General features: G+C 45.3%; 1 protein-coding gene, 1 long non-coding RNA gene and 2 other non-coding genes across 21 annotated transcripts in view; all 4 read left to right on the plus strand.

Annotated features, from left to right (window-relative positions):
* DENND2B (DENN domain containing 2B) overlaps positions 1 to 4504 on the plus strand; it is a 353709-nt gene extending 349205 nt beyond the window's left edge. For all 17 annotated transcript variants that reach the window (XM_025189962.2, XM_025189963.2, XM_075927977.1 and 14 more), the window contains 2 exons: positions 1586 to 1672; positions 3748 to 4504. In XM_025189962.2, coding sequence (XP_025045747.2) covers positions 1586 to 1672; positions 3748 to 3782 — 122 coding nt within the window. In that variant the 3' untranslated portion in view covers positions 3783 to 4504. The remainder of the gene's footprint in view (positions 1 to 1585; positions 1673 to 3747) is intronic.
* Positions 4505 to 15744: 11240 nt separating this feature from the next.
* On the plus strand, positions 15745 to 22891 carry LOC102458716 (uncharacterized). Of its 2 annotated transcripts, XR_332758.4 has the most exons (6): positions 15745 to 15843; positions 16261 to 16310; positions 16409 to 16486; positions 17852 to 17966; positions 18059 to 18229; positions 22723 to 22891. It is a non-coding gene; the product is annotated as an uncharacterized LOC102458716 (long non-coding RNA). The 2 variants fall into 2 exon arrangements; XR_001368995.3 differs by lacking the exon at positions 15745 to 15843 and having other exon boundaries at positions 15889 to 16310.
* LOC112547541 (small nucleolar RNA SNORA3/SNORA45 family) lies at positions 17558 to 17690 on the plus strand. Its single transcript, XR_003091307.1, has one exon. It is a non-coding gene; the product is annotated as a small nucleolar RNA SNORA3/SNORA45 family (small nucleolar RNA).
* On the plus strand, positions 18626 to 18757 carry LOC112547539 (small nucleolar RNA SNORA3/SNORA45 family). The gene has a single exon (XR_003091305.1). It is a non-coding gene; the product is annotated as a small nucleolar RNA SNORA3/SNORA45 family (small nucleolar RNA).
* Positions 22892 to 24778: the final 1887 nt, after the last annotated feature.

Raw genomic sequence — 24778 nt, forward strand, 5'->3', positions numbered from 1 at the left:
CCTTGCAGCCTCTGTATCAGACACAGGGAAGTGGGCAGGAGCTGGTGCTGAGGAGAGCTGACTTAAAAGCCAGTTCCCCCCAACCCCACTCTGTGCTGCCACCTGTCCCCTCCCATCCCCGCAGCACTCAGGCAGGAGTGCTCAGGGAGGGTTCAGGGGAGGCTGCTGCAATGCAGCCTCAGTTTGCGGCAGGTCCGAGCTCCACATGGACAGCGGCTGCTGCTGGGGACGAGACTCTGTCCATAGCCAGACTGGATTACCGTGGACAGCAGCTGCTTCATGGCAGCCTCCCTTCCCTTCCCCCCTGCCCGCAGCAGCCTCTGTCTGTGGCGAGCGTGGACACCTACAGACAGGGGCTGCTGCCATCCTTCGCTCCTGCCTCTGTATCAGCGGCAGCAGTGCCTGGCAGCTGGTCTGCAAGGGTAGTTGGTTTTTAAAGTGGTTCCCCTCGCAGACTGGCTTCCACCTGCCACCCCATACTGCTGCCCCTGATAGAGAAGTGGCAGGGGGCTCCCTGGGAATGGGTCTGGGAGTGCACTGGCTGCCAGCCCTGCCCCCAAAGACTATTGAATAGTCCTGTAACTGCAAATATTTTGTTCGGTCACATGACTATTCAGTTACCTGTTATCTAACATTCCTATTTTCAACCACACTTTCCAGTAGAAAACTTGACACCTGGACACCAAAGCCAAAAATTGGACTGTCCGGGCAGAGCCTGGACAGGTGATAACCCTAGTGATGCTGCTGCTGTTTATTAATCTTAGTGTAATCGGAGTCAGTACAAGTAAAATATCCTTATAACCAAGCAAATGTCCTGTGCTGAATATCAGTTGAGTAGGAACCATCTACTGGCTGCAGCTGTTACTGTTGTTTATTATTTGTGTAGTCTAAGGATAGTCTACGGACCTGCTCTTACAGTGAGCTCTGTATGGGCCCCATTGGATTTAGTGGAGCTCTACATGGTACATGGGTCTGCCCACCAGCAGCCCATTGTATGATTGGGGCTAAATGGAAAACATCCATATCTATTCTGTTAGAGTTCTGTGCATAAACAGCATGTTTATTCAGGGATTAGAATGTAATTAGCTACCTTACTGAGTGCAGTAATGCTAAATTTTGTTGCTTGGGCCAGGCCAGATTCAGAGCTTGTCTCTACAACTGGTGGGATTCACACTGCAGTAATCAATCCATCAGGGGTTGATTTAGCAGGTCTAGACCTGCTAAATCAACTGCCAGTTGTTCACTCTTGGTACTCTACTGGAATGAGAAGAGTAAGGGGAGTCGATTGGTGATCGAGTTTCTCCCATTGACCCAGCATGATGTGGACCCCACAGTAAATAGATCTAAGCAGTGTCAGCTTGAGTTAGGCTACAAATGTTACTCATGTTACATAGCTTAAGTGGATTTTTCTCCATAGTGTTGACTTGCCGCCCTTAGTGTTAGTGTGTAATAATGCCTGGTGGACAGCGGGAATCTTAGATTTGAAGGAAGATCTGGACATTCTGTTTCTCAGCATTTTCCTTTCACCCTCCCTTTCACTGGGAAAGAAGATCAAACAATGCTTTATTTTATCCATTTCTCACAGGTCTCTTTGAACAGAGGGTTGAACAGTATTTGGAAGAGCTTCCGGACACTGAACAAAGTGGAGTAAACAAGTTTCTGCGAGGTCTTGGTAAGGAAAATCTTTTAAAGAAATTCTGAAATGTTTTTAACAAATGGTTTTAACAAAGCACATCTCTGCCTAGATTGGAATGGAATACTCAACTAGTAATTCAATTATATGACTGCTAGGCATAATCCAAAGAAAATCAAAAATCTACTTATGGCTGATAAAAGTAGGCTTTATTATGATTTTACTAAGAAAGATTCTGATTTTGAAAAAGGAACTTTACCTAGCTATCATATTCTCCCCACCCACCCCCCCGCCCCCCCATAAAAAGAAAAGAAAATCTGGAAATGGGCCTTGACTTTTATCAGATTTGGCTGTCCAGTATTTTAATAATTGGATGCCTACATTTTGGCATAGTCGGTTCACTATACAGTGACTAGAGTATACATTTCAAGTGCTTTTAGACTATTTTTTCTTAATTTTTCAATATATATTAGTGCAGTGGGCTCACCAACCTGATCGCGGAGGCACTGCCAGTCCTTCTCGACGCAGTGTTCCCAGTCCCCTCTTCCTCCTCCACGCCTACAGTGAGGAGCCCATGCTGGCGCTACACCCTCCCACCCCTCACAAAATTGGAGCCAAAGCTGGCTTCCTGCAGCAGGGAAGAGGGGAGAAATCCTGCGGCTCTGTGCCGGATCTGGCTTTGCAGGAGGCATGTGTGCTGCTCCTCCCCTCCCCACAGCAACACACGCGCTTTCTTCTCTTGCCTTCCTTTCCCCGTGCACCAGGGAGGCAGGTGGGGGGGATCGGGAGGGGGTCTTAAGATGGCAGTGGAGGATCTAGAGCAGCTGGATTTCTTAAAGAAGCACTTTTTCCAGCACTGCCTGCAGATCCTTCCCCAGAGATTCTAGTCCCTGGAGACCCTCCCAAGTACCGGCCAAGCTGCTCCTGCCCCCATTCCTCTGGCCAGACATCCACCAGCACCCTGTTCCTGCCCCTTCCCTCCTGGCCAGACACCTACCCCTAGTTTGCTCCTGTACCCTATTTTCCACCCAGATTCTGCACCCCCATCCCCATCCCACTCACTGGCAGCCCTGTCCTGCACACTGGATCCCTCATTTTTGGGCCCCCCCCCCCCCCAGAGCCTGCCAGGGCCCACAAAATCCACTGACCCTGGAACCCCAGAAGAAATAATCTGGCATGAGGCCTTGAACCTCAGTCCTACCTACCCTCCCCCGCCCACCACCATAGGGCTGGAGTGCCAAGGGAGGGAGGTGTCAGTTGGGGACACATCAGTGATGGTTGAGGGGAGGGATTTGGAAGGGTTGGTTTTTTGCATCTCACTTGTGTGGTTCCTGACTGATTTTTCTGTGGGTCAGTGGTCCCTGACCCAAAACAGATTCCCTGCCCCTCCCATAAATAAAGACAAGGTTGAAACCTTTTGTGTTGGACGTAATATTGTATTTAAAAATAAAGCCTGGCCAACAAGCCCCCAATTGGGGCCAAGCCCTCATCTGACTGCAGCATCATAACACACCTGCACCTCCCACACATCCCAACCCTAAGTCCCTCATACACCTGAACTCCCTGCCCTGAACCCCTCACATCCCCACATTCCTGCACCTCCCACATCCCCAGTCTTGTGCCACAACACTCCTGCACCACCCACATAATGAAAATCTGTGTCGTGAACCCATCATACTCCCAACCCCCGTGCCCTGAGTCCCTCATACACTCCAACCCAAACTCCTGCACCCTCACATCCACAAGCCTACAGCTTGCTGAGCACCCCAACACTCTCCTGGAGCCTACTCCCTGAGCTAACATCTCCTTCTCTACCTCCTATTGCACCCATATTCCCTCCTAGAGCTTGCACCTCTCACCCCTTCCCACACCCAAATCCCTCATTCCCATCCCAGAGCCTGCCCTTCCTGTCTCAACCCAGTGAGAGTGAGTAAGGGCTGGGAACAGCAAGTGATGGAGATAAGGGGAATGGAGAGGGCAGAGCCTCAAGGAAGGGGTCTTGGGGAAGGGATGGGGTAGATCTTGGCTTGCCCTGACATTTAAAAAGTGACATTAAAAAAGATTGGAAACCACTGTGTTAGTGACTGATGGATCATGTTTTTTGTTTGCTGTAGGAAATAAAATGAAGTTCCTTCACAAGAAGAATTAATTCCTTTCTACTGACATATCAACCCAAAGACTATTTATGACACTGTGCTTGAGAAACTTACAATCTTTCAGATTTTGGTGCAGGAGGATAAGAAGCTGAATACAGCTTTAAGTGACTGCAGATGCTGTTTGACAGTGTACCAGCAAACGAAAAGAAAAAACGTTTATAATGACTCCACTTTATGTATTTGGACAGAATTTGTAAATAATGTGCTGTAAGCTTTCTTTTGTAATGAGCAAGAAAAACTGTGGTAAATATTTGTATATTCCTGAAAATAACAGGTGCTTCTTTCTCTAGTATGAATTGAGTTATGCTTGGTGCAAAATGAATAGCTGATTATGTGCAGCTGACTGTCTCAGCAGAACCACTGACTTCAAAGGATGTGTGTGAGAACTACACTGATGCCTGAATATTGTAGTAATGAATGAACTCCAGAGAATGGGGGGAGATATATACAAGAAGACTGGTTTTATGCGACAGAGCTTATAATTTTCTCTCTTTCCTGCTAATCTATTCTAAAAGAAAAAAATAACAAGTAACTTTGTAATAAGGTATTTGGTTCAGAACAGAATTTCCACTGGGTTTGAACTATGGTCAGTACATTGTTTTGTAATGAATTCTGCACTATGACTTGTTCTTTGATGTGCAACTGCAATGATTAGGTACAGTGCATCCTTTCCTAATATATGTATGTATGGTTTTTAATAAACTATGTAAATATACCTGTTGGTTTATGTTCATTAGATTCCCTCCAATATTTCTGCTACTGTCTGAATAGATACAGAAAGAATAAATTTGCTATGATTTTTGTTGAATATTTTATAATTAAAGTATAAAATGAATAATGTACATTTATCTCTCAGTAGGTTTGCTATTTCATAAAATGTATTACTTTACACTAGATCACTTGGGATGTTACCCAACAATCTATTTAATCAATCTATCAGTTAAACCTGCCAACAAAATCACCTTTCAAAATATGTTTATTCAACTTTATCTTTTGGTAGAACAATAACATACTAGTTTTGCCATTATGAACATAATGGATTAAAAGCTTCAGAGGGGAAACTGAGTTAGTCTTTAACAGGAAAATCTTAAAAAACAACAAATAGTCTAGTAGCACTTTAAAGACTTACAAAACAAGATGGTATCATGAACTTTCATGGGCACAGCCCACTTCTTCAGATGACTTCTTCAGTCTTTAAAGTGCTACTAGACTATAATGGATTAAATGTACCCAAACTGCCATGTTGATTTTTTTAAATGTTGCATTTAAATATCTTGAAAAGGAAACATGTTGAGTGATGTAGAAGGGAATTATGACAGGTGGAAGAGGAGCATGCTAAATACATCTTGAGCACTATTGCAGCTTAGGCCTGCACTGACTACATGTATGTTAGTTACATCCTTTTCTTTGTATTATCTAAGAATTAATATCCTAAGCAGTGCAGAGGGTTTCAGTGGGACAGAGGTACTGGCCTTATCCTAGTACTGTGCACAAGGGGTAAAGTCACCTCAAATTTGCCTAATTTAAAATAATTAACATTTCTTGATCCTTGACCAATGTTAGTAATATACCCATTGTCTGTTACATTACTGTTCAGTTACTAGCTTTCACTTAAATCCTTAATTTCAAAGAAGGTAAATCCGAAGAAGTTTGCAATGTTATCAACTAATACAAATTAAGAGATGCTTCTCCCCCGTAAATGCATTTTCATTATAAATGTTTTTAAAACTTGATTTATGTGTTGACCAAGACTGGATTTGAGGCTTGCGCAATTCCTAATCTGTCAGTGGTTCAGGTTTGCTACCAGCCTCATAGAATAAAATGGAGGGTTTATTTACTGAGAAGGTGAAGTAATTTCCTTTCCAGTAGTTATGTACCTCACATTTAATTCTAACTTAACAGTTTATCTAGTTTGCATAAATTAAAATGTGTTCAAAATTGAAAATACCAAATGCCTTTTCTACAATGTATCTCTGTAATTTATTTCTTTTTTCACTAACAATTTCATAGGCCATGTGTACATTGGCAAGATTTTGCACAAATACTTTTAACGCAAGAGTTTTTGCATTAAAGTATTTGCACAAGAGAACGTCTACACTTGCATGTGCTTTTGTGCAAGAGATGTGCTTCGTGCAAAAGCATCTGTGCCAGTGTAGACGCTCTCTTGCGCAAGAAAGCTCCGATGGCCATTTTAGCCATCGGGCTTTCTTGCGCAAGAAATTCATGTTGCCTGTCTACACTGGCCTCTTGCGCAAAAACACTTGCGCAAGAGGGCTTATCCCTGAGCAGGAGCGTCATAGTTCTTGCGCAAGAAGCACTGATTTCTTACATTAGAACGTCAGTGTTCTTGTACAAGTTCTCACGGCCAGTGTAGACAGGCGGCAAGTTTTTGTGCAAAAGCAGTTGCTTTGGCGCAAAATCTTACCAATGTAGACACAGCCATACTGTGGTGCATTTTGTTGCAAAGACACTTCTCTGCACCGTTATGCAGGATTTTGGTGTGACATCTGCCCTTTGTTCCCCTGATTAGTGACACTTGACCTTGTGCGGTTGACTCTTGCACTTTTATAAATAACCCTTTTGTTTATAAATAGCAAATCTATTAAATAACATGAAATATTGTTAAGAAAATCATGGATACAGCACCTTCCACTGGAGGAAAAGGCTACAGTGGAAATAGCTGTTACAAACACAAGAGAAAAATAACCATAAAATACTCAGGCTACTTCTAGACTGCAAGCCTCTTTCGAAAAAGAGCGTCTAGACTATAACCAGTACTTTTGAAAAAGCAAGCCACTTTTTCGAAAGAGAGCACCCAGGCAGTCTGGATGCTCTCTTTCAAAAAAGCACAGTTTGCATTACATAGTGCCTTTTTTCGAAAGAACACTTTAGAAAAAAAGGCATTCTTCCTCGTAAAATGAGGTTTTCCAAGGTCAAAAAAACTGCCGCGTTCTTTCGATTTACTTTCAAAAGAATGCAGGAGCAGTCTAGATGCAGGGGAAGTTACTTTTTTCAAAAAAAACCCTGTAGTCTAGACACACCCTCAGATGCCAGGGAGCTGCCCTATCATAAGAAGGCACTTATCCTTTCATACTGAAGGTGCATCCTCCCTTCATCTGTGCTTCAGCAATGTAGGAGGAAAGTTTACCAATTTTACTTTAATTTGCCATCTGTGTAGCTATTGTTTAAAGCACACCATTGGGCTCGTCTACACTGGCCCCTTTTCCGGAAGGGGCATGTAAATTTCACCAGTCGTCGTAGGGAAATCCGTGGGGGATTTAAATATCCCCCGCGGCATTTAAATAAAAATGTCCGCCGCTTTTTTCCGGCTTTTAAAAAAGCCGGAAAAGAGCGTCTACACTGGCCCCGATCCTCCGGAAAAAGTGCCCTTTTCCGGAGGGTCTTATTCCTACTTTGAATAAGGGCACTTTTTCCGGAGGATCGGGGCCAGTGTAGACGCTCTTTTCCGGCTTTTTTAAAAGCCGGAAAAAAGCGGCGGACATTTTTATTTAAATGCCGCGGGGGATATTTAAATCCCCCGCGGATTTCCCTACGACGACTGGTGAAATTTACATGCCCCTTCCAGAAAAGGGGCCAGTGTAGACGAGCCCCATATGTTGTAACACTCCCCCAAAGGCACAAGTTGTTTCAGGATAGTGCCCTGTTTGTGAGATCAATATTGGACTTATAAGAAAATTATGGCAGATGTATATTCCACATGATTGTAGATACTTCCTTGATTCTAAACTATTGAACGTATAAATTATACAATCCTAATGTTTTCTGAAAGCAGCACATAAAAAGTATTGTTAATCATTCCCATTTGTTCATCATTAAAGTCCTGAAGAATAGAAGATTACTTCAATTGTATTTAATAGTGAAAGCAAAAAATCTTCAACAAGAAAAGTCAGATCAGATCACTTCTTATGCCATAAAATATTTGTATAATCCAAAAAAATAAAAATATATTAAATTTTAATTCTATCGACTTACAATAAAGTTATGCAGGGATAACCGTACTTGCCTGTTGTATTTGTCTGCAGCATATCATTTTGTCTGAGTAAGTGTATACTCGCAGCTATCAACAGGAATGTGGGTGGCTGTGTTGATCTTGTTTCTGAACTGGTAAGTTTTCATGGAATGTGATACAAGGGTACTACTAAATATGCTATGGAGCAGAGAGAGTAAGATACCCAAAGGGAGTTGGGAGTTGCAATGCAGAGTGTCATGGTTTCTCAAAGTTAGACTCATAAAATCATAAGAACAGCACTGTGATGCACAAAGTCTCCCTACACAATGAATGGTGAGAGAGAGGATCCTAAGAAGGTGATCTACAAAAGCCAGCTTATTAGGTAGCTCCCTGCCTAAACTAGTGAATAGGAGGTGCAGGATAGGGAGATGTGCTAAGCCCCACTCTTGACAAGAAGCCCCAAAGTCCAGGCTATAGTGAGGCACCTAACTCTGGGTATGTCTACACTACAATGTTAGTTCGAACTAACGGACGTTAGTTCGAACTAACATTCATAGCCGCTACACTAGCGCTCCGCTAGTTCGAATTTGAATCGAACTAGCGGAGCGCTTAGTTCGAACTAGGAAAACCTCATTTTACGAGGATTAAGCCTAGTTCGAATTTACTAGTTCGAATTAAGGGCTGTGTAGACCCTTAATTCGAACTAGTGGGAGGCTAGCCCTCCCCAGCTTTCCCTGGTGGCCACTCTGGCCAACACCAGGGAAACTCGTCTGCCCCCCTCCCGGCCCCGGATCCCTTAAAGGGGCACGGGCTGGCTACGGTGCCCGTGCCAGGTGCAAGCCTGCCAGCACCCAGCCAGCAGACCCTGCACCTGGCACGGCTTGAGCCAGCCACCCGATGTCCCCCAGCCCACCCCCTCTTCCCGGGACTAGGCTGGCGGTTCCCGGGAGCTTGCCCGGGACCGCAAGAGGCGGGCACCTTCCTGGGCTAGTGTGGACATCGTGGACCTCGTCCACGACCTCCGCACTAGGCACAGGAAAGTGGCCGTCTAGGGCAGGAGAGCTGCCAGCCTGGCCACCCAGGAGCAGGTGTGCATGAAAATCAAGGTGGTCCACTGAGACCCCCGACCCTGAGCCCTGAGCTTACAATGGCCGTACTGGGTCAGACCAAAGGTCCATCTAGCCCAGTAGCCTGTCTGCCGACAGCGGCCAACCCTAGGGACCCTGGAGGGGATGGACCAAAGACAGTGACCAAGCCATTTGTCTCGTGCCATCCCTCTCCAGCCTTCCACAAACTTTGGACAGGGACACCACTCCTACCCCCTGGCAAAGACTACTCCATGGACCCAACCTCCATGACTTGATCTCACTTCCCTTTAAACTCTGTTCTAGTTCTAGCCTTCACAGCCTCGTGCAGCAAGGAGTTCCACAGGTTAACTATTTGCTTTGTCAAGAACAACTTTCTCTTACTAGTTTGAAGCCTGCTACCCATTCCTTTCCTTTGGTGTCCTCTAGTCCTTCTTTATGGGAACTCATGAAGAACTTTTCTGAATGCACCCTCTCCACCCAACCCCTGCTTTTAGAGACCTCTATCCTGTCCCCGCTCCATCTCCTCTTTTCTAAGCTGAACAGTCCCAGTCTCTGTAGCCTTTCTTCATCTGGGACCTGTTCCCAACCCCTGATCATTTTAGTTGCCCTCCCCTCTCCCAGCCTCTCTCTTCCCCTCTCCCACCTCCTTTTCCCAGTCTCCCCCAGTTTTGTTCAATAAAGACAGAGTCAATGTTGGAAGAAACGTTTTCTTTATTTTGTACATCAGGAAGGGGGGCTAGGGAGGGGTAAGTGGAAGGAGGTGAGGGAGGAATGGGGTACGAGCCCCCGATGGGGAGGACTGGGCTGGTTCTGCGGGCTTCTGGGGGTGGAAGCTCTCCTGCAGCCCCCCAATTGCCCCCTCTCCCCAGATGGCAGCCTGCGGCAAGTGCAGCCGGTCTTATGGCCGAGTGGTGTGATGTGCCCAGTGTGGGCACTCCAGGCACTCCAAGCCAGGACTGGTTTTCAAGCAGGGCACCCCTGAGAACTGTCTGTCCGGGGTGGGGGTCGGGTCCCTTTAAGCGCAGCCCTCGGCTAGCCTGAGACAGCATCTCCACGCTCTAAGTCCTCCTCTGATGCCCTGCCGGCACTGCTTCCGGCCATCCTTAAGCCCTGTTCAGGGTCCACTCAATGTGGACATGCTAGTTCGAATTAGCAAAACGCTAATTCGAACTAGTTTTTAGTTCTAGACGCGTTAGTTCGAATTAGCTTAGTTCGAATTAACTAATTCGAACTAAGTTAGTTCGAATTAGCGCTGTAGTGTAGACGTACCCTCTGATTGTGTTCCTTGCACAGGAACCAGCTGCCTGGAGTCACTTTTTGAGAGAATGTCATATGCTTGCCTCGCTTAATGCAAAAGGAGGCCTCCATCTTATTACTTATTAGCCACTGGTTAGAGCACCTGAAATAGGGGGAGATCCAGGTTCAGTTAAATGGAAGGATAAACAAAAATAAATCTGAGACTAGGTTTTTTATTTCAAAAGGGCTAACTTTAATAAATTAAGGAAATTAGTTAGGGAAGTTGATTGGACTAAAGAAATTATGGATCTTGAGGTGGAGGAGGCCTGAAATTATTTTAAGTTAAAGTTGCAGAAGCTGTCAGAAGCTTGTATCCCAAGAAAAGGGAAAAAAAATATAGGCAGGTGTGTTAGACCAAGCTGGATGAGCAAGCATCTCAGAGAGGTGATTAAGAAAACGCAGAAAGCATATAAGGAGTGGAAGATGGGAGGGATCAGTAAAGAAAGCTACCTTATTGAGGTTAGAGTATGTAGGGACAAAGTAAGAAAGCCTAAAAGTCAGAGGTAGAGTTGGACCTTGCAAAGGGAATTAAAACCAATAGTAAAAGGTTTTATAGCCATATAAATAGGGGAAAAAACAAAAAAAGAAGTAGGACCACTAATTACTAAGGATGGAGTGGAGGTTAAGGATAATCTAGGAATGGCCCAATATCTAAACAAATACTTTGCTTCAGTCTTTAATGAGGCTAATGAAGAGCTTAGGGATAATGGCAACATAACAAATGGGAATAAGGATATGGAGGTAGATATTACCATATCTGAGGTAAAAGCCAAACTTGAAAGCTTAATGGGAGTAAATCGGGGGGCCCAGATAATCTTCATCCAAGAATATTAAAGGAACTGGCACATGAAATTGCAAGTCCATTAGCAAAATTTTTCAATAAATCTCTAAACTCAGGGGTTGTACCATTTGACTGGAGAATTGCTAATATAGTTCCTATTTTTAAGAAAGGGAAAAAAAGCGACCCAGGTAACTATAGGCCTGTTAGTTTGACATCTGTAGTATGCAAGATCTTGGAAAAAATTTTGAAGGAGAAAGTAGTTAGAGACATTGAAGCTAATGGCAATTGGGACAAATTACAACATGGTTTTACAAAAGGTAGATCGTGCCAAACCAACCTGATCTCCTTTTTTGAGAAAGTAACAGATTTTTTAGATAAAGGAAATGCAGTGGATCTAATCTACCTCGACTTTAGTAAGGCATTTGATACAGTACCACATGGGGAATTATTGGTTAAATTGGAAAAGATAGGGATTAATATGAAAGTTGAGAGGTGGATAAGCAACTGGTTAAAGGGGAGACTACAGCGGGTCACATTGAAAGGTGAACTGTCAGGTTGGAGGAAGGTTACTAGCGGAGTTCCTCAGGGATCAGTTTTGGGGCCAATTTTATTTAATCTTTTTATCGCTGACCTTGGCACCAAAAGTGGAAGTGTCCTGATAAAATTTGTGGATGACACAAAGTTGGGAGGTATTGCCAATTCAGAAAAGGATTGGGATATCATACAGGAAGATCTGGATGACCTTGTAAATTGGAGTGATAGCAATAGGATGAAATTTAATAGTGAGAAGTGTAAGGTTATGCATTTAGGGATTAATAACAAGAATTTTAGTTATAAGCTGGGGACACATCAGTTGGAAGTAACGGAGGAGGAGAAGGACCTTGGAGTCCTGGTTGATTATAGGATGACTATAAGCCGCCATTGTGACATGGTCGTGAAAAAGGCTAATACGGTCTTGGGATGTATTAGGCGAGGTATTTCCAGTAGGGATAAGGAGGTGTTAGTGAGGCGTTACAAGGCATTGGTGAGACCCCATTTGGAATACTGTGTACAGTTCTGGTCTCCCATGTTTAAGAAGGATGAATTCAAACTGGAACAGGTACAAAGAAGGGCCACTAGGATGATCCGAGGAATGGAAAACCTGTCTTATGAAAGGAGACTCAAGGAGCTTGGCTTGTTTACCTTAACCAAAAGAAGGCTGAGGGGGGACATGATTGCACTCTTTAAATATATTACAGGGATAAATACCAGGGAGGGAGAGGAATTATTTAAGCTTAATACCAATGTGGACACAAGAACAAATGGATATAAGCTGGCTAGTAGGAAGTTTAGATTTGAGATTAGACGAAGGTTTCTAACCATGAGAGGAGTGAGGTTCTGGAACGGCCTTCCAAGGGAAGTAGTGGAGGCAAAAGATCTATCTGGCTTAAAGAATAAAACTAGATGGGTTTATGAAGCGGATGGTTTGATGAGATAACATGATCTTGGCAACTAATTGACCATTCATTATCAGAGGTAAATAGATCAACAGAGGGATGATAGGAGTTACTATAGAGAACTTTGTTGGTGTCTGGCTGGTGAGTCTTGCCCACATGCTCAGGATTTAGCTGATCGCCATATTTGGGGTCGGGAAGGAATTTTCCTCCAGGGTAGATTGGCAGAGACCCTGGAGGTTTTTTGCCTTCCTCTGTAGCATGGGGTACAGATCACACCTGGAGGATTTTCTGCATCTTGGGGTCTTCAAAGTATTTGAAGGCTTCAATATCTGAGATATAGGTGAGAGGATTATTCTAGGAGGGGGTGGGTGAGATTCTGTGGCCTGCACTGTGCAGGGGGTCAGACTAGATAATCATAATGGTCCCTTCTGACCTTAAAGTCTATGAGTCTATCAACACAGTAAGAATTTGAGAAGGCCTCTTCCACAATGTTTATGAGGGTGCACTAATGATTAGGCTACAGGATAGTCTGACGGGGGGCTCTCAGTCTTTCTTGTTGAACTGTGATTAGAACGGGTACAGGACCCATGATCTCCCACCTCCTAGGTCAGTGCTATGGCCCCAGCATGACAGAGACATTCTCATTTACTCTTACTATCCCAGTGACTGACTGACAAAATACTTAAACAGTCATTAAGTCAGAGATTCGCTCTAGCCCAGTGGTTTGGGCTCCCATCTGGGATGTGGGAGAGCCCAGGTCCAATTCTGCTTCAACCACTCAGGGTCTAACAACTTCAATAGGAAGGATTGAGGAAGCTCCACATCAGAATATCTTCCCTCCCACCTTAGTGGTTAGAGCACTCCTCCTGACTGGAAAGACCCCTTTTCAAATTTTTTCTCTCAAGTAGAAGAAGGAATTCAGTCTGTGTCTAACATAACCAAGGCTACAGTACTACTAATAGGACTAAAAGTTATAAATTGAGCACCACTTGCTTCTTTGATTGGATTTGGAATGGGACTTCATCTTGCAACCTCTGAGCATATCTCCTGGGTTGGGCATCACATATAAAGCTTGGCAGGAATTTTGTGAATCACGATGAAATGAAAATAGGGATTTAGGTATCACCAAAATACTTTCATGGATTCCACACAGAGAAATTAAAAGAAGAGAGATACTTGTGGTCATGATGTGCCTGCAATTACTGCACTCCACTTGGCAATTTTAGTCCAAGGTCACTTCATAACTATTTCCTGTTTTATCTGAAAAATTAGCCTGTAGGTAACAGTGTTTATAGGACATAGGCTGCACTTTGATAGACATTTCAGGAGAGAGTATAAGGTGCTTATGTGCTGTGTAGCATACTATCAGTGGACACTGATCCTAAAACTGGTATAACCAGTCTAGGACTGTTTACAAAGGGGATCCTCAAGTCTAGAGGAACAACAGTTAGGTGCTTTTATGCAACCTCCTTTGCCTATGACAGTATAAGAGGGAAAGGGGAGTTTAATCATGCTGCCTCATAACCACAGACACTTGGCTCTGCTTTTACGCCCTTCAGCAGTCTTCAGGCTGCTTCAACTGGATGCAGGGGATTGTTACAAAACATACAACAGGATCAAGGTTCTGTAAAGATGTCATAAATCTGGTTTGTAAATAAAATATTAATTGGAACTATGACTGTTTGCATCACCTAAAGGTTAACCCTCTGAATTACACCCTTCAGATCATCTCTTGATAGTAAAAACATTTTCCTGTGGGATAATGTCACTCTGCATCCACAGGCTCCGCTCTCATATGGGCTCGCTACCTGCACACTGTTCAGAGATGACAAAGCCTCTTTGCAGCCCAGCCTGGGCGGATTGAACCTCCCAAAAGTCCTGCCTGCTCGGCTCTGGCTGCAGCCTTTTAGTTGGCCTATACCCCAGCTCGGGCTTCTTCGGATGGTGTGAGGCCCACTTGCGCTGGGAACGGAGGCAGGCTCCTATGTTCCGGAGCACCACGACTTGGTCCAGGGCAATGCTGCTGTTGTTCTTGGCACTCACGGGCTGCTAGGCAAGCAGACTCAGAAACACCAGGTGGAAACTGAGGCCCCGAGTTCCCGACAGCCCTTTGCGCTCTGAGTGGCCACGTCCTTAGTCCCCTCCCTCCGTGAGACCAAAGCCCAGCCTGGCTCCCTCTTGCCCAGTCATGCGTGGGGCTGCAGCAGCAAGCATTGCTTCTGCAAGGAGGACGAAGAGGCACCCAGCAGCACTAACCTGAGCAGCCCGGGCTCCTTTTGCCTGGCATTGCAGCCTTGTCCTCCCTCCCTCTCCCTTCTCACTGTGGGGGAGAGGACGGGAGGAGGAAGGTGGAGGGAATACCCTGAGGCTCACTGAATGGGGAAGAAGCGCTCCCCCTTCCAGGCTGGGGAAACAGCAGCACACGACACCCTTCCCTCAAGCCCACTTCTAGCTCCTTGCCCCCCCACCAGCCACCCATCCTACCCCCAGCCTACTCCTTCACCCTACCTTTCCAACAGACCTCGCGCCCTCAGTCCCTCCTGCTCAGATTATGCCCCCATCCCTAGCCCACTCAGGAGCAGCCTTGTCCCACACATTGAGCCCCTGTTTTGGCCCCATCCCGAGCCTAGGGAGTCCACAAAATCCACTAACCCTGGAACTCCAGAAGAGTTATCTGGCCTGAGGCCTCGAACCTCAGTCCTGCCCCTCCCATGGGGCTGGAGCACTGGGCGAAAGGGGGGGGGATGAGGTGCTTCAGGGAGGGCCACATCAATGAAGCCTGGGAGTTTTTAGAGAGGCTTTTTTACCTTCTGACTTGTGTGGCCCCCACCTGATTTGTATGGCCCTGATTCTAAAAAGACTCCCCCCTCCCGCCAGAAATAAAGACAGCGCTGAAACCTTCTTGTGTCGGACATAATATTTTACTTTATTTAAAATGAAGCCTGGCCAACAAGGCCCCAGGTGGGGCTCATCCCCCAGTCTGGCTGCAGCAGCCTGTCCCTGGCCCCAGTGCTGGGGAGATCCCGCGGCCCATCCCCTATCTGGCCGCAGAAAGGGTTGGCGGAGGCCCCCCCCCTGCTGCAGCATGGGTAGGAAGGGCCACGAGCCCCAGAGCTGGTGTCTGGCCCCAGAGTTGCCACATGCAACACGCGCTTCTCCCGCACGCTTGTGCCCTGGAGGCGGAGAACAAGGTGCGATTTGTGACACCCCTTCCAACAAGCACGTGCCGACTCTGCCACAACTCTCAGAGCGCGGCGAGGCGGCCTGTGGCGGCCCCAGGGCCACGAGGGCGCAAGCAGCTGCCGCGGGTACCACACGCCCGGCCGGCCGGCCAGACAAAGGCCCCGACTGACTCACCGCCCCCGTGGCGTCTCGCGAGATCTAGTTCACCCTTTCCTCCTCCCACTGCTTCCCGCCCCCTGACGTCTCGTCTCGCGATGCTCCGCGGCCTCTTTCTCTTTCCCGGCGGTCGGCGCCAAGATGGTGGGTTGCAGCGTGAGGGCTCCTGCTGCGCGCGGGGCCGAGTTGCTGGTGGCGGAGGCGGAGGGGGAGCGGGCGCGGGCCCGGGCCCCGGGCTGGGCTGCGTGTCGGAGCCGGCTTGAGGCTGCGGGGGCTGGGCCCTGCGCGTGCTCAGCGCCCGCCCGGGCCGGCACGAATGGAGGGGGGGGGAGCGCCAGCGCCTCTGCGGGTCTAGCGGCGGGCGGCCCCTTCCTGCCCGGGGTGCCCCGCGCGTGCGGGGAGGGTCCAGCCGCTGCTGTGGAAGCGCCGGGGACCGTAGTCAGGCCCGCGTCCCGTTGTGCGAAGTGCTGGGCCCGTTCCCTCCAGCGCTGTCACCTGGGCTCGGCTGTTCGTACAGTTACTGTCGGTTCGGTTTGTTAATGTTTGCACCTAATTTTCCAGCCTAAGGAAGACGGAGAAGCTGGGAGGACACGTTAGCCGCGGCCGTCTTGGTACGTGTGGAAAACTTTTACTCATGTGCTCGTGTTGGGACTCAGTGTAGGGCACTTCATCCCCCTTGCGTCACAATCCCTTTTTACATTTCTCCTAGGCAAACGCAGAAAGCATCAGTCACCGGCCATGGACATGCTGGGGGCCTGCACCAGCACACAATTAACTTAGACACGTGGTAAGGCATACGATTTTTTTCCTTTAAACCCTTACCCCAAAGATTACCCCTTACTAATCTTGCAAGAAAACTTAGCTGATTTCTTTTGTAGTTCTCAATATCATTTATTGCAGGGGTTTGAAACCTCAGGCCAGGGGCCAAATGCGGCCCCGAACTTGCCTAGATCCGGCCCCTGCGGCTCAGGGCTCACCCTCAGCTTTGGGGAGTCTGCCCTGGCACTCCAGCTACCCTGCTACAGAGCTGGAGCACACTAAATCTCCTATCCTGGACCTCTTCTCCCCCCCCCCCCCCCCCCCCCAGGGTTCTGATATGTGAGGAGAATGTGGGGAGTGTCTTTCTTCTTCTCAGTCTGCCCCGTCAGTGAAGGGTGGTTTTTTTCCCTTTTCACTTGGTCATGGCCCCCAAAAAAGGTTCCCTTCCCATTTACTGCAACTATTTAGCCTTTTGTCCATCTTTTAAAAGTAAAGTGCTGGTAACGATCTCATGTTTTAGTGAGTTACATGTGGTAAAAATAGCTTGTTTCAAAGCTTCTAGTGCAGGGGTGGTGAACATAAGACCTGGGAGCCAGATCCAGCCCCTGGCTTGCCTGGATCCAGCCCCTGATGCTTGGAGCTTCCCCCACCCCAGCATTGGGACGCTTGCATGCTGGCACTCCAGCCCTCCCACCAGCTCTCCACAGGGCTGTGGCACACAAAATCTACACACTTGGGTCCCCTAGTTTCTGAGTGTGAAGGAAATGTGGGGGAGTGTCTTTCTCCTCAGTTGGATGCCATGTCAATAAGGGTGGTTTTGGGGTTTATTTTATTTTTGATACTTCTCACTTGTGCGAGGCCCCCCAACTGATTTTTCTGTGGGTCAGTGGTCCCTGATCTAAAAAAGGTTTCCTGTCCCTCTTCTAGTGTATGTTTGCCACAGTTAAAGTTTGCAAGACATTGATAATTTGCTTAACTTTGATTCTACATGGTATGCATGTATACAACGACAGTAGATGAATTTAAGCTTTTGTATTTCCTGATTTCAGTGGTGTGTGTTTTTTGGGGGGGGGCATGAGGAGTCCTGTATTTAAACATTACAGAGTCTCGTGTCGCATCTAGACATTGCCCATTGTCATAGTTGTGCTTGAGTACTCGGAAAGTAACAACTAATTTCTGTTCACTGACTGTCACTACTTTCAGTTCAGTCAGTCACTGGGTTAGTAACAAAAGATCTGAATCTACATTTATTGTACAACAAAATCTGCTAAAGTCAGAGTTGTGGGTGCCTATGAAATATAGAATGGGGCCCAAACTGTTCACAAGAAAGATGAGTTTTGACTTTTTTTAATCAAAACATTAATTTTACTAACGAGATTTATTTAATTTCTAGATCTGGAAAATGTGAACATCCCTCAAGAATATGCAAATAGTGACTCACACAAGAGTTTTAAAGTTCAGATGTATTTGTATATGATTTTTCTGTGGCAAATTGTAGTACAATAAAGGTTAGTATTTTTAACTGATCTGATTTTAGCACAGCCAATTCAAAAGAAATTTCAAGGAACATGATCTTATATCCAATATTTTTCCTCCCCAGTCATCTTGATTATTTTGAGAAAGTTGGTATTAGATGGTGCCACTCTGAAGAACTAGAGAACTTCTGTCCTACTGTCAGCTTGGATGAATTGTGGTCATTTGTTAGTGAACAGACAAGATTCAACTATGCAAAAAAACAGGCTGGATTAGCTTCATTGGTGTTGTATACTCGGTAAGAGTGCTATTTCATCCTGTCTTCAGAATCAATACTGTAGTGTCTAAACAATTAAAATATATGACTGTTTGCTCATCTAGGAAATAAAACTAAATTTTGGATAATTTACAGTTCGTAGGTTGTTTTGAAATGTCACGTGAAAGACTTTGGGAGCATCTGACTGAAACAGTTCTACTAGTGTATGCTTCTCTTGCCTGATCCCTTGGTTTTTCATGGATTAGTATAAAAACAAAAAAAATTTTAATACTAAACTTGAGATTTGACATTCTTCATTTTTAAAACCGATGTATATAAGATGAGCTTACAGATTAGCTTTTAAAAGGATTTGGAAGATTCTATAAAAGAAAAAACTTTCATTGCTTGTTTTGGTCTAATAAAGTTGGCCTCTTTAGCACCGAGACTAGAGTCACATCCTAACACACATCATTGTCTTGGTGTGCTATAGTCCTCGGAGATAAATTTCTGATCCTTATTCACTGGCTGTGATGATTCATATTGCAGTCAGCCACCGAATCAGAGACATTCATTAGTTAACCTGTCACAACAGGGGGACGGAAAAGTGTCTTGTATGGGAAGACTTAGGTTTATTGGTTTTGAGACTAGCTGGCTCTCCACAAGCAGTGATGCGCACCTGTGCTCCTCCTCATCCCTTCAATAAACAGGTAGCAGCACGAGGGGCATGCATAGGGAGCTGGCTTGAAAGCCACTTCCCGTGCCAGCTGGCATGTGCCTCCTGGCCACTTGTTGCCTCTTATACAGAGGTGTTTGGGGGTACATGTAGTCAATAAGGTTAACCAATAAGACCAGGCATTATAGTAATACCAAAGATCCTCAGTAGGGGATTGGGGGCCACTGTATGCTAGGTTCTGTACAGACATCCAGAAAAAGACAGTCCTGGTTTGATTTGAGGTTAGACTTGGGTGGAGATTCTCATCCTTGATAGGATCCCTTTAGTTAAAAATTTGGAGTAACATAATTGGGACTCTAAAAGCCCCAGATCTGGTTGGGCATGGACTTTCCTGAGGCTTGGAACTAGGGAAGACAGCTAGCAATAGAAGGTGGGTAAGGTAGCTTGAATTTTTTTTTCCACCAAAAGAAATTAGTTTGTGGCAGAGGTGTTACCTTATATTAAAAAAAAAAAAAAAAAAGGTGATACCATGCTAGGGATCTACTACAGACCACCTACCCAGGCAGATGAGGTGGATGAGCCTTTTTTTAAACAACTAACAAAATCATCCAAAACACAGGATTTAGTGATGATGAGGGACTTCAATTATCCAGACATCTGTTGGGAAACGAACACAGCATGACACCGATTATTCAATAAGTTCTTGGAATGCATTGGAGACCACTCTCTTCTCCCCTCCTCCCTCCCAAGGTTGAGAGAGCTACTATGGGGAAGCTATTCTAGATTTGATTTTTAACAATAGGGAAGAACTGGATGAAAATTTGAAAGTGGTAGTCAGCTTAGGGTGAAAGTGATCATGAAGTCATAGCTTTCATGATTCTAAGGAATGGTAGAAGAGAGAACAGCAAAATGAAAACAATGGATTTCAGGAAGGCAGATTTTAATAAACTCAAAGAGCCGGTAGGTAAGATCCCATGGGAAGCGAGACTAAAAAGAAAAACAGCTGAAGACTGTTGGCAGTTTTTCAAAGGGACATCAAGGATCCAAAAACAAACTCTTGCACTACGTAGGGAAAGATAGAAAATATGGCAAGAGACTATCTTGGCTCAATCAGGAGATCTTACATGATCTAAAAATAAAAAAGGACTCTGATACAAAGGAGAATACTAAGTCAAATTACAAAGGATGAGTATAAGCAGATATAAGTATATGGGGCAAGATTAGAAAGGCAAAGATACAAAATGAGCTCAATCTAGCTACAGACAAAGGATAACAAGAAAACATTCTACAAATACGTTAGAAGCAGGATGAAGACTAAGGACAGGGTAGGCCAGCCCATTCCTCAGTGGGGAGAGAGAAACAATAACAGGAAACTTGGAAAGGACAGAGCTGCTTAACAACTTTCTCTTTCTTTTGAAGATTGATGGTGACAGGATGCCTAATATAATGAATGCTAGTAGATATGGGATGGGTTTAGAAGTTAAAATTTAAAAAAAGAATGTTAAAAATTACTTAAAGTTAGATATCTTCAAATCACTAGGGCCTGATGAAATGCATTCCATCTTTGAAAAGTTCATGAAAGTAGGAAGAGATTTCTAAAGATAGGAAAAGGGCAAATATAGTGCCTATTTGTAAAAAAGGGAAAAAAGAGCAACTCAGGAAACTACAGACCAATCAGCTAACTTCTGTGCCAGGGAAGATAATGGATCAAATAATTTAGGAATTTATCTTAAAACATCTGACATAAGGTGATGGGTAACAGCCAGCAGAGATTTGAAAAGAACAAATCATGGCAAACTAATCTGATAGTTTTCTTTGATAGGATAACAAGTCTTGTAGATAAGGGAGAAGCATTGGACATGATATAACTAGGCTTTAGTGAAGCATTTGATATGGCCTTGCATGACCTTATCCAGTGGTCCCTAGTGCGGTGCCTGTGGGTGCCATGGTGCCCACCGGGCCATTTCTGTGTGCCCGCCAAGTGATCGGGGCCGGCCCCACCCCCGGGCACGTGGTGCATGAGCAGTGCCAACCCCTGGGTGCATGGGTGGCACCACTCCCAGGTGCGCAGGACATGATCGGTGCTGGCCCTGGGTGCATGGCGGTTAGGCGGCCCCATCCCCGGGCAGGCAGCGCATGGGCGGTGGTAGCCCCACCTCCGGGTGCATGGGACATGGGCTGTTCAGGCCCCAGGTGTGTAGCGTATGGGTGGCCCCACCCCTGGGCATGCAGCACAGTTGCGGCACCAGCTCCAGGCACGCAGCATATGGGTGGCCCCGCCCCCAGGCACATCCATGGCCCTGCCCTGGGCGCCTGGCAGCCCCAAAAGGTTGGGGACCACTGACCTTATCAATAAACTATGGAAATACAATCTAGAAGGGGCTAGTATAAGGTAGGGATGTTAAATTTTGTTTAATAAAATACAGATGAGGGATTTTTCATTGTCTAGTTGATAAATGGGGAGCTGCAGTAGGGTTAGGTCCCGACTAGTACCCTGCCCCCCGCGGAGACTGCAAGAGAGGGAAGCGACTAGTCAATGGACTAGCTTACTATCAAATAAGCTTTTGCTTATTGGATAGTTGACTAGTCGCTTACATCCCTACTGTAAAGTGGGTGCATAACTGGCTGGATAACCATTCTCAGTAGTTCTTAACAGTCATGCTGATAGGGCATTACAATTGAGTTTCTGCAGGGATCTGTTTTGGGACCGGTTCTGTTCAATATCTTCCTCAAGTGAGATAATGGCAGTGAGAGCAGATAATACTAAACTGGGAGAGGGTGCAAGTGATTTGTAGGATAGGGTCATAATTCAAATCTGGACAAACTGGAGAAATGGCCTGAGGTAAATAGGATGAAGTTTAATACAGACAAATGGAAAGTACTCCACTTAGGAACAATTTGTTTCACACATACAGAATGGTAAGGGACTGTCTAGGAAGGAGCACTGCAGAAAGGGATCTAGGGATCATAGTGGACCACAAGCTGAGTCAACAATGTGACACTGTTCCAAAAAGCAAATGTGATTCTGGGATGCATTAACAAGAGTAGTATGTGCAAGACACAAGAATTAATTCTTCCGCTCTGCTCTGCACTGATTAGGCCTCAGTTGGAGTATTGTGTCCATTTCTGGACGCCACATTTCAAGAAAGATGTGGAGTATTGGAGAAGGTCCAGAGAAAAGCAACTAAAATGATTCTAGGTCTAGAAATCATGACCTATGAGTCCAAACTGAAAGAATTGGGCTTGTTTGGTTTAGAAAAGAGAAGACTGAGAGGAACATGATAGCAGTTTTCATGTAGCTAAAAGTGTGTTACAAGGAGAAGGCTGAAGGAAAATTTTTTTGCCTCTGATGCAAGAAGCAGTGAGCTTAAATTGTAGCAAGATATTTAGGTTGGATATTAGGGAAAACTTCCTAACGGGGTGGTTAAACACTGGAATAAATTGCATAGGGAGGTTGTGGAATCTCCATCATTGGAGACATTTAAGAGAAGGAATGATCTAAATGGTGCTTGGTCCTGCCATGAGGGCAGGGGATTGGACTTGATGACCTTTCAAGATCTCTTCCAGTTCTAGTATCCTATGATTTTGATTCTAGTTCAATAAAAATTACCTCATCCAGCTTCTATCAGTCATGATCAAGTATTAATTTGAATGGATCTTAATGGTTGTATGTGGTTGTATTTATCTCATAATTCTTATGGAGTTCCATCTGCCAAGGAAAAATTATCTTCACAACTTGCATCAAAGTCTTTTGATTTAACCAAATTACACATGTTGGTGTGGATGGGAGAAGAATGAGCATGGAGTATCTCAAGTGTTTAATTGAAATTTGTTTGCTAACCTATCTTTTGCAACTTTCTAGGATTATTACAATGTCCTGGGCAAGGGGAAGCTGCTCAAACAGCCTGAAAATGTGAAGGCAAAATTCCTCAGCTGGAGATCAGAGGAAAAGATCAAAGATGTTGATGGAGCGTGCGTGCTTATGGCATAAAGGAGTTTTGTATTTATATGAATAAAGACCTATAAAATGAGTGGTTTTCACTTTAGTAAATCAAAGATTTTTTAGGGAGATGTTTGCTTAACTATATGTTTCTAATACTTAATCAAACTTTGGGGCCTGTTCCATACCACAGCTTTTAACTGAGGTTTATGACATTTGCATGGCTGGTTCTCAACTATATTGAAGAATGTCCAATAGTTTTGCTTCTGCTGGCATATTTGCTTTCCCGTGACTGGACATTTAGTCTCCTGCAGTTTGTACAGGACCCTGGAGCCATGTTTGTATAACTCATTCAAATGGCTTCAAATTGGTGACTAGCTTTTCGTGGTAATATAAATAGTCCCAGAATTGCCCATTTTCAGTTAATGCTGCTTTATGTGCCTGCAGAACATCCTGCTGCAGAACAGTGGGCAGTTGCTTTTTTCTCTTTCTGTAGAATGCAGTGGTACCAGCAAAGGCATAGAGAAATGCACACACGTTTTTCATACCAGCTAGTGATCTGATAATGTGACATTTACTTATAAGTGGTCTACAACAGGGCTACTCAACACATGGCCTGCTTGTTTGCGGCCTGCAATGCAGTTTGAGTTTACGTGGGGCTCAACATGCAGCCTGCAGGTGGGAGCCAAAACAAAAAAGTCAATATAATGGTATTCTGTTGATATTTGTTTTAATAATTAAATTCCTGGACTGTCATTGTCCATTAAAAGTGCTGTCAATGGGTGCAAATGGGGTAAACATTGCATTTTATTATCAGCAGAACTGACTTAAATGGGGCCTGTGTGTTGTGTAGCCCTGATTTCTACTTGCATTATATTAAATGGAGATGGAGGGAAAAAATTAAATCTGTATTTTAGGAAATGAAAGCCACCATTTCTGCTCATGTTGCTACAGGCATTGTCCTTGTATCCAGTAGTTTTGATACTTGAATTTTAGTGGTGCAGTCTTCCTTTCAGTGTACCTCCTATCATTAATGTTTGGTACAGTGGGAGGCTGATTGCATCTCTTTGTAGAGGTATGGTCTATTTTGGTCCCTTTAAAAAATGTTAATGTACATTGTACATAGGTTGGACATTTCTGTACATGAGGGAGTCATGTGAATTATCTACAAATGAAAATTGTTTATATAATATCTAGCATAGTTGGGTCCTAAACTCAGTTTTTTTCTGTTTCATTTAGATCAGGGGTAGGCAATTTTTGTGTGTGTGTGGGAGGGGTGCACTCCCAAGATTTTGGCAAGTGGTCAAGAGCAGTTGTGGGTCTTGGAAGGAGGTTGGGTGTAAAGGGATTGGGTGAAGGAGGGGGTTGTGACCGGGGCAGGAGGTTGGGGTGCAGAATCTGGTTGTGGCTTGGGGGAAGATGTAGGAGTGAGTGTGGGGCAGGGGAGTTGTCTGGTGATAACCTGGGGCCAGACATGGGGATGCAGGAGGTGGTGAAGTGCAATTCCTGCCTAGCAGGACCTGTAGGCTTCCTGCCTGCTGCCAGCCCCAGGCTGAAAGCGACTAGCTGCTCCTTCCATGTGTAGCCTTGTATGAAGGGAAGGGGGACTTTGTGCACTGCCCCCAGCCCAGTCATTACTGCTCCTGTGGCCCTTTTCCAACCAATTCTGATTGGGTTGTGTGTAAAGTCTCTCTCTCTCCCCCTCTTCCCCCAAACCAGTGTGCCACACATAGAAAAAGTAGCCAGCTGCTTTGGTGTGGGACTGCGACAGGCAGGGCTCCTGCTTGAGGGTCCTAGCTGGGAAGGCTGGATCCAAAGGCTTGGCAAGCCACATTTGACCTGCATCTTATCTGCCCCTGGTTTAAACAAGTTGCTCTAGAGTTGGGCTTGGGGTAAGGCAGTGGTCTCCAACCTTTTCACACCGAAGATCACTCTTTAAATCTCAGAACAGGGGAAGATCTACTGCCCCGCCCCTTCC

Source organism: Pelodiscus sinensis, chromosome 4 (assembly GCF_049634645.1).
Source record: "Pelodiscus sinensis isolate JC-2024 chromosome 4, ASM4963464v1, whole genome shotgun sequence".
NCBI classification, from domain to species: domain Eukaryota; kingdom Metazoa; phylum Chordata; order Testudines; family Trionychidae; genus Pelodiscus; species Pelodiscus sinensis.